The 13,923-nt window shown below is 52.3% G+C and overlaps 2 protein-coding genes across 5 annotated transcripts; one reads left to right on the top strand and one right to left on the bottom strand.

The window, feature by feature from the left end:
- The first annotated feature begins 317 nt into the window (after nt 1–317).
- LOC117074618 (metaxin-1-like) lies at nt 318–6,473 on the top strand. Its single transcript, XM_033196255.1, is given in 7 exon segments — nt 318–430; nt 4,777–4,869; nt 5,034–5,216; nt 5,343–5,400; nt 5,403–5,418; nt 5,876–6,030; nt 6,123–6,473. Coding segments are annotated over 6 exon segments (663 nt in total). The 5' UTR covers nt 318–430; nt 4,777–4,833; the 3' UTR covers nt 6,338–6,473.
- Nucleotides 6,474–6,481: 8 nt separating this feature from the next.
- On the bottom strand, nt 6,482–13,638 carry GBA (glucosylceramidase beta). 4 transcript variants are annotated; one of them, XM_033196249.1, is made up of 11 exons: nt 13,456–13,638; nt 13,001–13,088; nt 12,256–12,447; nt 11,984–12,130; nt 10,907–11,040; nt 10,524–10,696; nt 9,727–9,964; nt 8,563–8,787; nt 7,694–7,857; nt 7,208–7,324; nt 6,482–7,113 (listed from the first exon to the last, which is right to left on the bottom strand). In XM_033196249.1, exons 1-11 carry the CDS (start codon nt 13,471–13,473, stop codon nt 7,008–7,010), a joined length of 1,602 nt encoding a protein of 533 aa, XP_033052140.1. In that variant the 5' UTR covers nt 13,474–13,638; the 3' UTR covers nt 6,482–7,007. The 4 variants fall into 4 exon arrangements, with proteins under 4 accessions (XP_033052140.1, XP_033052142.1, XP_033052141.1 ...); XM_033196251.1 differs by lacking the exon at nt 8,563–8,787 and having other exon boundaries at nt 6,682–7,113; XM_033196250.1 differs by lacking the exon at nt 11,984–12,130 and having other exon boundaries at nt 6,682–7,113; nt 13,456–13,631.
- Nucleotides 13,639–13,923: the final 285 nt, after the last annotated feature.

The raw sequence follows: 13,923 nt of genomic DNA, 5'->3' as shown, positions 1-13,923 counted from the left end.
CCAGATGGGGCGCAAGCGTATTTGGAAAGGGAGAGGGTGCCGGACGCGGTAACTATGCATGCGTCTCAGCGCTTTCCCGCCAGCACACCCTTAGTGGACGGCGGTGGTGCGGGGCGATTGAATTCCCACAGTGGGTCTAGCCCACCGAAGCTCAGAGGGATTCCTGACCTTCCTCTTTAGAGAGCCTCAGGTTAGAGAACGTCCAGTGCCCAGAAGCTGCCCCATGGGAATCCCAGTGTCCACCACCTCCTACCTAATGTTTTGTCCTGGCCGTGCCCCAGCCCTTCCTGAGGCTGGGTTGTTATGATGGTGAATTATTCAAGAAGTCTGGGTAGTGCTCCTGCATCCTCCCTGTCTTCCTTGGGAGGGCACCACGTTGCTCCTACAAGCACAGGGTCCTGAAACTGTTTACAAGGCCCCACTCTGCCATGTTAGTATCTTAACGAGTGTTTGTTGAGGAAGTACTATGTGTTAGACCCAGTTCAATGAGCAAGTCCCTGATCTTGTGACCTTACATTCTATAGGACGACACAAACGTATAAACAAAAAATAATTTTAGATAGTGATATATGCTCAAAACATGGCTATGTGGCTGGGAGAAGTGGCTCACACCTGTAAATCCAGCACTGTGGGAGGCTGAGGCAGGTGGATCACTTGAGGTCAGGAGTTGGAGCCCAGCCTGGCTAACATGGCAAAACCCCGTCTCTACTAAAAATACAAAACTTAGCCGGGCGTGGTGGCAGGCACTTTTAATCCCAGCCTCAGGAAGCTGAGGCAGGAGGATCACTTGAACCCGGGAGGTGGAAGGTTGCAGTGAGCCCAGATCACACCACTGCACTCCAGCCTGGGTGAGAAAGCAAGACTCTGCCTCAAAAAAAAAAAAAAAAAAAAAGCTATGTGATAGAATGACTGGGATGGGGATTAGGTCCTCACTGAAATGGTGAGAGTGGAGCTAAAACTTGAAATTAGGTGACAGCGCTAGATATAGAGGCCGAGGGTTTCGTGCTTGGAAAACAGCAGGTACAGATGTCCTTGTGCTGTGAGGAAATTTGGCTGGAATAGAAGGTGGGCCAGATTGTAGCTAACCGTAGTCTCTGAGAGCTTGGAGATAATTCTAAATAGAATGGGAAGCCATTAAATTGAGGCAGAGCCTTGATATGACATGCTTTATCATCATTTTGCTGAGTGGAGAATGGATTGCTGGGAAAAGTGAAAGATTGATTTAGAGGCTGTGGAGAGAGGGTGGCTGGAATTAGGTAGCTGGGGAGGTGGTGTGCCGTAGATGAATTCAGGATAGGATTGGTTGTGTTGGATATGGGAAGAGAAGTCACCATGGGTTCCTGAGCTTTTGGAATGTGCAAATGGGTAATGGAGGTGCCACTGAGATGGGAACAGTGGAAAAAAGGTGCTGAGGTGGGAATCAAGAGCTCAGTTATGTGGCCGTGTGCAGTGACTGACACCTGTAATTCCAGCACTTTGGGAGGCTGAGGCGGGCAGATCACCTGAGGTCAGGATTTGCAGACCAGCCTGGCCAATATGGCAACATCCTGTCTCTACTAAAAATACAAAAAAAAAAAAAAAAGCCAGGTAGTGGGGCCTGTAATCCCATCTACTCGGGAGGCTGAGGCAGGATAATCGCTTCAACCCTGGAGGCAGAAGTTGCAGTGAGCCAAGATCTCGCCATTGCACTCCAGCCTGGGCAACAAGAGCAAAACTCCGCTTAAAAAAAGAAACAAACAAAAAAAGTTCAGTTGTGGCCATGTTGAATCTGAAATACTCAGACATCCAAGCAGATATGCTGAGTTGGATGGCGCTCATGAGAGGTCAAGGCTGGAGTTATGCATTGACACATAGAAAGATGGTATTTAAAGCCATGGACCCTAGTAGTAGGCAGGAGAATCGCTTGAACCCGGGAGGCGGAGGTTGCAGTGAGCCGAGATTACACCGTTACACTCCAACCTGGGTGACAGAGCAAGACTCCGTTTAAAAAAAAAAAATGATGGCTGGGCACAGTGGCTCATGCCTGTAATCCCAGCACTTTGGGAGGCTGAGGCAGGCGGATCACTAGGTCAGGAGATCGAGACTATCCTGGCTAACATGGTGAAACCCCGTCTCAACTAAAAATACAAAAAAATTAGCTGGGTGTGGTGGCACATGCCTGTTACTCTCAGCTACTTGGGAGGCTGAGGCAGGAGAATCGCTTGAACCTGGGAGGTGGAGGTTCCAATGAGCCAAGATTGCTCCACTGCACTCCAGCCTGGCTACAGAGGAAGACTCCGTCTCAAAAATAAAATATAAAATGAAATATAAAATAAAATAAAATAGGCGGCTGGGCGCAGTGCCTCACGCCTGTAATCCCAGTACTTGGGAGGCTAAGGTGGGCGGATCACGAGGTCAGGAGATGGAGACCATCCTGGCTAACAAGGTAAAACCCAGTCTCTACTAAAAATGCAAAAAATTAGCCAGACGTGGTGGCAGGCCCCTGTAGTCCCAGCTACTCGGGAGGCTGAGGCAGGAGAATGAGGTGAACTTGGGAGGCAGAGCTTGCAGTGAGCTGAGATTGCGCCACTGTACTCCAGCCTGGGCGACAGAGCGAGACTCCATCTCAAAAAAAAAATTAAAAAAAAGAAAAAACACAAAAAAAGAAGACAGCTTACGTGAGGGCCTTGGGGCCTTCTACTGTTAACCAGTTCAGGAGAGGTCTAAAAGCTTGTAAAGAATAACCAGAGCACAAAGTAGAAGAGCAATGTTTCCAAAGTGAAAAATTCAAGAAGATGCTGATTATGGAGATTAATTGCTGCTTCAAGGTCAAGTGAAATGCAAGCAGCTAAATGGTCACTGGGTCTGCCACCACTTTTGATCACTCAAATTTTGTTCAGAGCAGTGGCTGGGGAAAGACTGGGGAAGGAGTCTGATGGGGGTGGGAGAGAAGAGAATGGATGTTTAAGTGTGGAGGGAAGAAAAAGACAACCTATTGCTGTGAAAAGGAGCAGAGATACGATTAGTGGTTGGAAAGAGTGTCTTGAAAGTTTCTTTTTTCTTAAAAGTTTATTGTACACCATACTGCACAAGATCAGCAACCCCTGGCGGAGCCCTTCAGGTACCCAGTATCCCTTGGGGGTTAGGAAGGGTGTGTACAAGAGGAGAAGCAGAAGATAGGCAGGAATGTGTTGCAACTATCTATGGACAAGCAGCTAAGGGCTTGGTTGGTATACTTCTCTCCACCTTCGGAAAGAGGTATGTGACTTGGATAGAGGGGGCTGCCAGTAAGAGAAGTTCAGTCAATTCTGTACAATACACATTTATTGAGCACCAGATATATGCCATGCTAGATGTAGGTTACCCAGAGCATCAAGGAGCAATAGTCTGCTGGTGGAGACACACACAGTGTCACTGTGATGTATTAAAGCAGTCGGCAAGAGATGAAGCTCAGGGCACTGTGGGGATATCCAGAGGCACAGTACCTTCTGCCTGTCAGGCAGGGAGGGAGAGGAGCACAGGCTGAAGGAGAGTAGAAGACAGCAGTTGGCCTCTGATGGTGGCACTGGAGAGAGATTTCTAAGGGCCACTTCCCTGTTTTCAGGGACTAGGTTGGGCTAGATATGGGGCTCAGGATGGACAAGACTTACAGCTAGGTTGGAGAAGATGAAAGAGCATTACTAGAGGAGTGGGGAGGCCTAGGCTCTGCTCTTTACTCTGCCATCGACTATGTGATCTTGGGCAGGCCACATAACCTCTCAGGGCTGGCACTCCCTTATTTGTAAAACTAGAGGGCTGGGCCAGCATGTTTTCCAAGGGTTCTTCTAGCATTGATGGTCAGGTTCCAAGAGGGAACACAGTGTCAGAAGTGGGACGCTCTTCCTCATTTCTAATTTCCCAAAGGTTAAGGTCCTGGGGAATTAATTGAGCAGCCTGAAAAGAGAGGATCCAGATAAAAGACAAGGTTCCTGGCAGGGCCAGGGCCACTGCCCTGATTCCTTAGGTGTGAAAAGAGCTTTTCCAGTTTCCAAAGTATTCTAAATTATTTCCTAACACAGGGGCATTGAGAGAAAGAGATTCTTACCCCCATTCCACACGGGAGAAACTGAGGCTCAGGGAGATTTAAGGATCATGCTCAAGAGGTTATCTGGGGACAAAGTTTACTCAGGATGTGGAGGGGATGCTGAGGAGCAGGGACTGGAGCCTGGGAAGGTAGGGCAGGCTGAGACCTGGGGGTATGGGTGGAATGTGTATGTGGTAGTGGTGTCTGGGCCATGGAATGAAGTGGAATAAATAGCCAAGAGCTGGGCACTGAGGGAACCAGCTGGGGGGCCCTGGGCGTGGGTTCCCTGGATCCAGGAGTGTGAGGATGGCTTTCCCTGGTTCCTGAGGCATGGACCAAGTCCCAGCCTGCATCTGAGCTCCGCTGTGCTAGCTTTGTGGTGTCTGGGTCGGGGAAGTTACCGTTAGAAAGCTGCCGTCAGCAGGCGTCCTTCCAGCTTTCCATGGAAATTCTGGGAGCTGCTCCTAGTTTGGAGCCCCACCTTTCTTCCGTCTCCTCAATGGGCGCAGGACCTTGATGGCCAGTGGGTCCTGGGCCTCCAAGGCCCAGGTTTTTTGCCAACAGCAACAGGCTACTGGCTGGGCCCAGGCAAGGGAGCCTTGGCAGGAAAAGTTCCTTGCTCTACCTCCATTACACTCAGGCCAGTGAGGGGGGTTCCAGACAGGACTCCTTCCTCCCTGGTGAAGTGCCCCTGCAGCCCCCCAGTGTCCACGCCATGGATATTTTCTCCACAGAAGTACAATGCTGATTATGATCTGTCAGCTCGGCAAGGGGCAGACACCCTGGCCTTCATGTCTCTCCTGGAGGAGAAGTTGCTCCCGGTGCTGGTGAGTGTGCCCAGACCTCCCAGCACCCATGGTTAGCAGGGGAGGGGTTGGGCACACATAGACCCACCCAGAGACTCAGGACAGCATGGGGTCAGAAGCCCACCTTGAATCAGACAGGTGCACTGGCTCAGACCTGCCTGTTTCTTCCTGCCTACCCAATCCAGGTACATACTTTCTGGATAGACACCAAGAACTATGTGGAAGTGACCCGGAAGTGGTATGCAGAGGCTATGCCCTTTCCCCTCAACTTCTTCCTGCCTGGCCGTATGCAGCGGCAGTACATGGAACGGCTAGAGCTGCTGAGTGGGGAGCACATGCCTGAGGATGAGGAAGAGCTGGAGAAGGAGGTAGCTCTGAGACCTGGGGCTGTTGTATGAGATGAGCCCCAAGGATGCTGGCCAGGAATGGGAGTGCTTAGGTGGGGAGGTGGAACTGTTCCCACAGCTGCAAGCCTACCTGTGTCATCCCTACAGCTGTACCGAGAGGCTCGGGAGTGTCTGACCCTGCTCTCTCAGCGCCTGGGTTCTCAGAAGTCTTCTTTGGAGATGCGTGAGTCTGACTCCAAGAGGGTAATGGGTGGCTTGGAAGAAGATACAGGTTCAGATGGAGCAGCTGGGGCTGGAGCTGGGGTGGGCTCAGGCTCTGGACAGGAGGTCCTTGGGACAGATACTGGCCTGCTGACAGTGGGGCTGTGTGTGGGGCCAGAGCCTTCTCAGAGGTACAAAAGGGTAAGGTGGAGGGCAGCCAGGCACAGGAGGGGCCTGAAGAGCTGTGGGGCACTGAATGTGCCCTTTATGCAGCCCTGGGATAGAGCCCTATTCAGGCCAGGCTGGCGCCACCTGGGGATCTCTCCCAATACCAGGTCTAGAACTGTGTGTCCTGTCCTTCCCTGATGGCCGCCTGCTGCCCAGTGCCCACCTCAAGGGCTGACTCTTCCTCTAGCTCCATCTTTACCCCTTCTGCCCCAGTGCTTCTCCTCCATCCCACCCTTCTCTCTCTGCTCCAGCCCTGCCTCCTTGGACGCCTTCATCTTTAGCTACTTGGCCCTGCTGCTGCAGGCAAAGCTGCCCAGTGGGAAGCTGCAGGCCCACCTGCGGGGGCTGCACAACCTCTGTGCCTACTGTACCCACATCCTCAGTCTCTACTTCCCCTGGGATGGAGGTAAGGGGCAGATGGGAGGAGCAGCCCTGGGGAGAGTGGGCAGGGATCTGAGAACTAGTTCCCCTAACTCACCTTCCTTCCTTGACCCTCAGCTGAGGTACCACCAGCAGGCCAGACACCAGCAGGCCCAGAGACTGAGGAGGAGCCATACCGGCGCCGGAACCAGATCTTATCTGTGCTGGCAGGACTGGCAGCCATGGTGAGCTACGCCTTGCTCAGCGGCATTGTCTCCATCCAGCGGGCAACGCCTGCTCGGGCCCAGGCACCTTGGGCCCTGGGCATGGCTGAGGAGGATGAAGAGGAATGATTTGTCCTCACGCTCCCAGGACTGGTTTTTCTACTCTCGTGCATTCCAGAGGCCCCCGTGCCTCCTCTTTGCTGGTACAGCCGGACACGGGGTGCTGCCCCCCAGAATAAAGCCATTCACACTGACTGGGCTCAAACATTTTCTCTCAAACATTTTCTCCTTTAAGAGCTGCCATTTTTCCTGGCTAGTCCCACAGGAACCATCTGGGTGCCTGGGCACACCTGCTGCTGCTTAAGGCTTCCGCCCTGATGCTGACACTGCTGCTCCACGGGCCCAGTTCTGCATCTCCAGGAAAGACAAACAGTCTCCAGTTTTGGGCCCAGCTTTCCTAGTCTCTTCTTTTCCTTACCCTCACCCTTCATCTTGTGTTTGTACAACAGTGAGCTCACCCTAAACCTGGGCCCAGGCCCAGTTTCCAAAACAAGCAGCACACAGTGCACGTTCACATAAGCATGGTGGCTGGGGGGACACTGGGGCTTACTGATCTTTATCTAGGGGCCTCCAGCCCCTGGCACCACCTAGAGGGGAAAGTGAATCACCCAAACCACTGCCCTTGGGCTTATGTCACTGTAAGCTCACCCTGGCCCTGCTGTGCCCTCTTTAGCCACAGACAGCGTGTGAGCTGACTCAGTCCCTTTAATGCCCAGGCTGAGCTTGAGTATCCACTCCATCACTGGCGACGCCACAGGTAGGTGTGAATGGAGTAGCCAGGTGAGATCGTCTCCAGGAAGCCCACAGCAGGATCCTTGATGGTAAGAGGCACATCCTTAGAGGAGCTAGGGAGTGGGGAGGAGAAGCTAAGAGTGTGATCCTGCCAAGGCCCCCGACCCTGTCTTCAGCCCACTTCCCAGACCCCACTATTGCCCTCACCGGTTTAGCACGACTACAACGGCAGAGCCATCGGGATGCATCAGTGCCACTGTGTCCAGGTCGTTCTTCTGACTGGCAACCAGCCCCACTCTCTGGGAACCCTCAGGAATGAACTTGCTGAATGTGGGAACAGATGGTCAGAGTCCCTCGGGGTACCGCCCATGAAACCCTCATCTAAGAAGTCACCCACCCATATACCCACCCCATAACTCCTGCAGAAGCTGTGCCCTGGGTCTCTAGACCTGGAGCCATGCTGCTGGGCACTGACTCTGCTTTTCTACATCGCAGTCCAGCCTCAGGCATTGGGGTTGTCTGTTGCTACCTAGTCACTTCCTGCCTCCATGGTGCAAAAGGGGATGGGTGTGCCCCTCCCGAGGTTCCACCCTAAACACCTTCCTGCTCCCTCATGGTGTAGAGTGATGTAAGCCATCTGATGTAGGAGATGATAAGCCTGGTATGGAATGGGGGTGCCCGCCCTCCACTCACCTGAAGTGACCAAGGTGATAGAACATGGGCTGTTTGTAAAACGTGTCCTTGGTGATGTCTACAATGACGGGACTGTCGACAAAATTACGCACCCAATTGGGTCCTCCTTCGGGGTTAAGGGCAAGGTTCCAGTCAGTCCAGCCGACCACATGGTACAGGAGGTTCTAGGGTAGGGACAAAGGCAAAGAGACAAAGGCTCAACACTGGAGGTCCCCAGAGACTGTAGGTAAGGGTCACATGAGGGAGAAGTGGCTGTGGGTAGCTCAGCCCTGTGAGGGGCACATTCCTTAGCTTCTAAGGAGTTGGGGGTGTGAAGACTGAGGCATCTCAAGGGGAGCTGAGAAGTCTGAGGCAGGTGCAAGTGCGTCAGTAGTTGCAAAAGGGGCTATGAGCCGGGCGTGGTGGCTCATGCTTGTAATCCCAGCGCTTTGGGAGGCTGAGGTGGGCGGATCACAAAGTCAGGAGATCGAGACCATCCTGGCTAACACGGTGAAACCCCGTCTCTACTAAAAATACAAAAAAAATTAGCTGGTCGTGGTGGCAGGCACCTGTAGTCCCAGCTACTTGGGAGGCTGAGGCAGGAGAATGACGTGAACCCGGGTGGCGGAGCTTGCAGTGAGCCGAGATCATGCCACTGCACTCCAGCCTGGGCGACAGAGCCAAACTTTGTCTCAAAAAAAAAAAAAAAAAAGGGCAATGAGGTGTGCAGACCTGTGAAGGAAAGGCAAGACAGGGAATCATGGTTCCCCAGTTGCCCAAAAGGGCAGGCTAGCCGGGGGAAGCTGGACAGGAAAGGTCTGTCAGTCTTTGGTGAGACTACTAAGGGGTCTGAGGTATGCTTTGCAGGAAGGCAGACTGGGGTGGCTTACCGTGATGATGCTGTGGCTGTACTGCATCCCTCGATCCCAGGACCCTAGCCGCACACTCTGCTCCCAGAACTTGGAGCCCACACAGGCCTCTGAGGCAAAGAGCATGGTGTTGGGGAACAGGCGGTGTGTCTCCCCTAGGGTGGCTTTGGCTGGAGCCAGAAAGTCCAGGTACCAATGTACAGCAATGCCATGAACATACTTAGCTGCCTCTGGGTCTGTCAGTACCTGCAAAGGAAGAGCAAGTGACCCTGGACCTTGCACACAGTCTTCTGGAACTTCCAATTCCTCTTGTAGGAATCCTGGCAATGGGTGATGGGAAGAATGCAACTAGAGAGATTTGGGGAGATATTTTTTTTTTGAGACAGGATATAACTCCGTCACTCAGGCTGGAGTACAGTGGCACAATCACAGCTCACTGCAGCCTTGACTTCCTAGGGTCAATTGATCCTCCCGTGTTAGCCTCGTGAGTAGCTGGGACTACACGGGTGCCACACCCAGCTAATTTGTGTGTGTGTGTGTGTGTGTGTGTATACACATATATATAGTTTTTGTTTTTTTTGTAGAGATGGGATTTCACCATGTTTCCCAGGCTGGTCTTGAATTTCTTAGGTTCCACCCACCTTGGCCTCCCATAGTGCTGAGATTACAGACATGAGCCACCGCCCCAAGCCTAGAGAGGTTTTTTGTTTTTTGTTTTTTTTTTTTGGAGATGGAGTCTCACTCAGTCGCCCGGACTGGAGTGCAGTGGCACGATCTCATCTCACCACAACCACCATCTCCCGGGTTCAACTGATTCTCCCTTCTCAGCCTCCCAAGTAGCTGGGATTACAGGCACCCACCATCATGCCCAGATAATTTTTTTTATTTTATTTTAGTAGAGACAGGGTTTCAACACGTTGGCCAGGCTGGTCTTAAACTCCTGACCTCAGGTGATCCGCCCGCCTTGGCCTCCCAAAGTGCTGGGGTTACATGAGTGAGCCACCTCGCCTGGCCCCTAGAAAGGTTTAAAGTGACAACTGTGGGATCCATGGCGCCCTGGAGGTCCAGGGGAGTGGTGCTCTAGGAATCCACAGTTGGGTAGAGAAATTGCTCTAAGTTTGGGAGCCAGTCATTTGGAGGCTAGATTTGAAGGTCACTGGAGCACCATGCAGGTCTGGGCCTTACCACCTTTGCCCAGTGGGGCAGCAGCAAGCGTTGGTCATCCAGCATGAGCAGGCGGACATTGTGGTGAGTACTGTTGGCGAGGGTAGGACCTAGGTCACGGGCAATGAAGTCTCGCTGATGTTCAGGGGTGAAGCCCAGGCACTGGAAGGGGTATCCACTCAGTAGCCCAGCAGAAGGCTCATTTTCAGCTGTCACTGCCCAGAACTGTAACTTGTGCTCGGCATAGGCATCCAGGAACCTGGCAAGAGAAAGGTCACGAGTGATCCAGCCAAGAAGGTGGAGCAGACCAGCTGGATGTGTTGGCTCACGCCTGTAATCCCAGCACTTTGGGAGGCCGAGGCAGGTAGATCACTTGAGGTCAGGAGTTAGAGAACAGCCTGCCCAACCTGGGGAAACCCCATCTCTACTAAAAACAGAAAAATTAGCTGGGCATGGTGGCAGGCACCTGTAATCCCAGCTACTTGGAAGGCTGAGGCAGGAGAATCGCTTGAACTTGAGAGGCAGAGGTTACAGTTAGCGAAGATGGCGCCACGGCACTCCAGCCTGGGTGACAGAGAGAGAGACTCCTTCTCAAAAAAAAAAAAAAAGAAGAAAAAGAAAGTGGGCCAGACCGAGAGAACAGGAAGCCTGATGGAGTGGGCAAGATTGACAGGCCCAAGTCTGAAAGGCCCAGAAAGTAGAAAGATGAGCTGAGGAGAGGCAGATCTGGAAGTGGAACTAGGTTGAGGGTTGGGACACAGATCAGCGTGGCCAAAGGGGAGGCCAGTCCTGATCCCACAGCCTTGCTGATCCCTTACTTCACAAAGTATCTGGCCCAGGTCTGGTGGTAGATGTCTCCGGGCTGTCCCTTGAGTGACCCCTTCCCATTCACCGCTCCATTGGTCTTGAGCCAAGTGGGTGATGTCCAGGGGCTGGCAAGGAGTGAAACAGGACGCTGGGCCAATTGCAGGGCTTGGTGAATCAGGGGTATCTAAAGACAAAGGTAGTGAAGAGAGAAGCACCCAGAGTTGGAACACATACTAGACCAACCAGTGCATCTGGTTCAGCCATCAGCCCCCACCCTCCCACCCCGGGGACAAAATAGCAGGGGACAAAACGTCTCTACAAGCAGACCTACCCTACAGCTTCTCAACCCCCAGACATCAGGGCCATCAGAGCCTGAAAAAGCTAGAATGCCTACCTTGAGCTTGGTATCTTCCTCAGGGAGGCTGAAGTTGTGCAACTGGAAATCATCAGGGGTGTCCGCATAGGTATAGGTGCGGATGGAGAAGTCACAGCTGGCCATGGGTACGCGGATGATGTTATATCCGATTCCTACAGAAAAGGATGATCAAGATATGGTAGTCTGAGTCAATAGGAGAGTATGGGACTCTACTTATCACTTGTCAGTCCTAATAGTGTCTGAGTCAGGGCCAAAGGGAACTTGGGCTCCTGGGTTCGAACCTGTGGAGGCTGGCACCTGGGTGAAGCACAGGCCTTTCTGAGCCTGAGTCCATAATAGTTAGCAGATGATAAGCAGGGAAATCTTATTTCAGAGGGCATTAAAACAGGAACCAAATGTCAGGGATGGGCAGAAGTCAGGGTCCAAAGAAAGGGCAAAGAAAAGTGTTGGCGGCTCATGCCTGTAATCCCAGCACTGTGGGAGGCTGAGGCGGGCAGATCACAAGGTCAGGAGTTTGCTATCATCCTGGCCAACATAGTGAAACTCCATCTCTACTAAAAATACAGAAAATGAGCCGGGCATGGTGCCAGTCACCTGTAATCCCAGGTACTCGGAAGGCTGAGACAGGAGAATCACTTGAACCCAGGAAGTGGAGGTTGCAGTGAGCCGAGATTGTGCCACTGCACTCCAGCCTGGGCGACAGTGCGAGACTCCTCAAAAAAAAAAGAGAAACGTGTTGGCTGGGCTTGGTGGCTCACACCTGTAATCCCAGCATTTTGGGAGGCCAAGGCAGGTGGATCATTTGAGGTCAGGAGTTTAAGCCTAGCCTGGTCAACATGATGAAACCGTCTCTACTAAAAATACAAAAATTAGCCAGGTGGTAGTGGCGCATGCCTATAATTCCAGCTACTCAGGAGGCTGAGGCAGGAGAATCACTATAGCCTGGGAGGCAGAGGTTGCTGTGGGTGGAGATCATGCCCTCTGCACTCCTGTCTCGGCGACTGAGCAGAGTGAGATTCTGTCTCAAAAAAATTAAAAAATAAAAAAACAAAAAGTGTCAATGGCGCTATGTCATCTTGTCCCCTTCCTCCTCACCTTCTTCAGAGAAGTACGATTTAAGTAGCAAATTTTGGGCAGGGGGTGACAGGGCAAGGATGTTGAGAGCAGCAGCATCTGTCATGGCCCCTCCAAATCCCTTCACTTTCTGGAACTTCTGTTCTGGCTGCAGGGTCAGTAGCAGGCCTGAGGACATCCACAGGGAATAAGAGTGTCAGTGCCCAGGGGGGAAACTCCATGGTGATCACTGACACCGTTTACCTCTAGGAGGACGCAGCCTGCCCCAGGGGGGTGAAGGGTGTAATGGTTACCTGTGCCCGTGCGATTGGCCTGGATGGTCCCCGTACTCAGCTCCATCCGTCGCCCACTGCGTGTACTCTCATAGCGGCTGAAGGTACCGAGGGCAGGAAAGGTCAGGGGCTCAAGAGAGTCACAGTAGGTGGCATTGCAGACACAGACCACCGAGCTGTAGCCGAAGCTTTTAGGGATGCAGGGGCGGGCACCTGGGAGGGAGGGAGTGCAAGCAGAGGTGAGGTCTGATGAAGACATGGAGAATGGACACGTCCACTAGAACAGAGTGAACACGGTTTCAAATTCCTCACCCCTTGGCCAGGGCAGGGGTTCACACCTGTAATCTCAGCACTTCAGGAGGCCGAGGTGGGCGGATCACCTGAGGTCAGGAGTTCAAGACCTGCCTTGCCAGCATGGTGAAACCCCGTCTCTACTAAAAATACAAAAATTAGCGGGGCATGGTGGTGGCCGCCTGTAATCCCAGCTACTCGGGAGGCCGAAGCAAGAGAATCGCTTGAACCTGGGAGGCAGAGGTTGGAATGAGCCAAGATCACACCACTGCACTCCAGCCCAGGCAACAGAGTAAGACTCTGTCTCAAAAGAAAAGAAAAACAAAATCCTCACCCCAAGGTTGGTCTCAGTCACTCAAAAGGATTTATTGAGCACCTATTAAAAGTCTACCACCAGAGTACTGGAAGGCTACCAAAGGACTATGAGGCAGAAGGGAGCCTCTGTGCTACCTCGCCACCGCCTTGACTCACTTACCTGATGCCCATGACACTGCCTGAAGTAGAAGCAATCCTGTGAGGCTGGCGGCCATGATGCTTACCCTACCCGAAGGCTTGGGACATTCCTGAGGACAGAATGAGGAGTGGCTGAAAAGCAAGCCCCTCTCACCCCTCAACTACTCTCCTGGGCAGGGTTTAGCTGCCTTTGGGTGCCCATGGCCTAGTCTCCCACATTCATTAGGACAAGGCCCACAGACACCTGGGTGCAGCTCTCCCTGCAACCTTTCTGATGACAACTCTCTGCCTACCCCAAATCAGGACGCTCCCCACCACTCTTCCCACCCATTTCAACTTCGACCCCTCCCTCCATCTGTGCCTTGCTCAAAGAGCCATGGTGGCCCTGGATTCAAAGAGAGTCTGTCATTCACTGAATTCCAGTGCCAGGATTCCAGAAGCACTGTGACAATGCTGATTGGGAGCTCTCTCTCTTACCTCTCTGGAAAACTCCATCACCTCAGGGTCATTGTATGAGGAGAAGACCACAGGGGTTCCAGAGTCTCTGAAGGATAGAGGATCCACTAAACAAAAACAAGGATGCAGGTACCTGCCGTAGCTATAGGCACTAGGTTAGCCCTGCAAGTAATTCCGGCTTCCTGACATGGATGGGTCATGTGATGACTGGGAGAGTCACATGACACAGGAAGTGAGGCAATTGCAGGCATATTTCTAAAGGGCAATTGGCTTCCTCCCATCTGTTACAGATTATATGCGCTATAAAACTCTGGAGGGCATGTATGGGTCACAACTTTAGGAAGAGCCTAGAACACAGATCTGGGTGGAGAATGAGGTAGAGGCTTCTAAATCCCAGAGAATGGAAACCACAGCAGGTACACTGCTTTTTTGATAGAAATGTCAAAAAAGGTACAAATAAAGCTGATATGATTAAAAAAAAAAATCACT

This window comes from Trachypithecus francoisi, unplaced genomic scaffold, assembly GCF_009764315.1.
Source record: "Trachypithecus francoisi isolate TF-2019V2 unplaced genomic scaffold, Tfra_2.0 Lachesis_group5, whole genome shotgun sequence".
In the NCBI taxonomy this organism is placed as follows: domain Eukaryota; kingdom Metazoa; phylum Chordata; class Mammalia; order Primates; family Cercopithecidae; genus Trachypithecus; species Trachypithecus francoisi.
Note: the sequence above shows the minus strand (reverse complement) of the source record. Positions and strands in the feature narration are given on the sequence as shown.

Bases quoted from the DNA above. Each gene is read 5' to 3' on its own strand.
- GBA (XM_033196249.1), bottom strand. The intron at 12,448-13,000 runs GTAAGTGAGTCA...CCTCCCTCCCAG, and splicing joins GGCAGTGTCATGGGCATCAG to GTGCCCGCCCCTGCATCCCT. The intron at 7,114-7,207 runs GTGAGGGCAATA...CCCACTCCCTAG, and splicing joins GTTGTAGTCGTGCTAAACCG to CTCCTCTAAGGATGTGCCTC.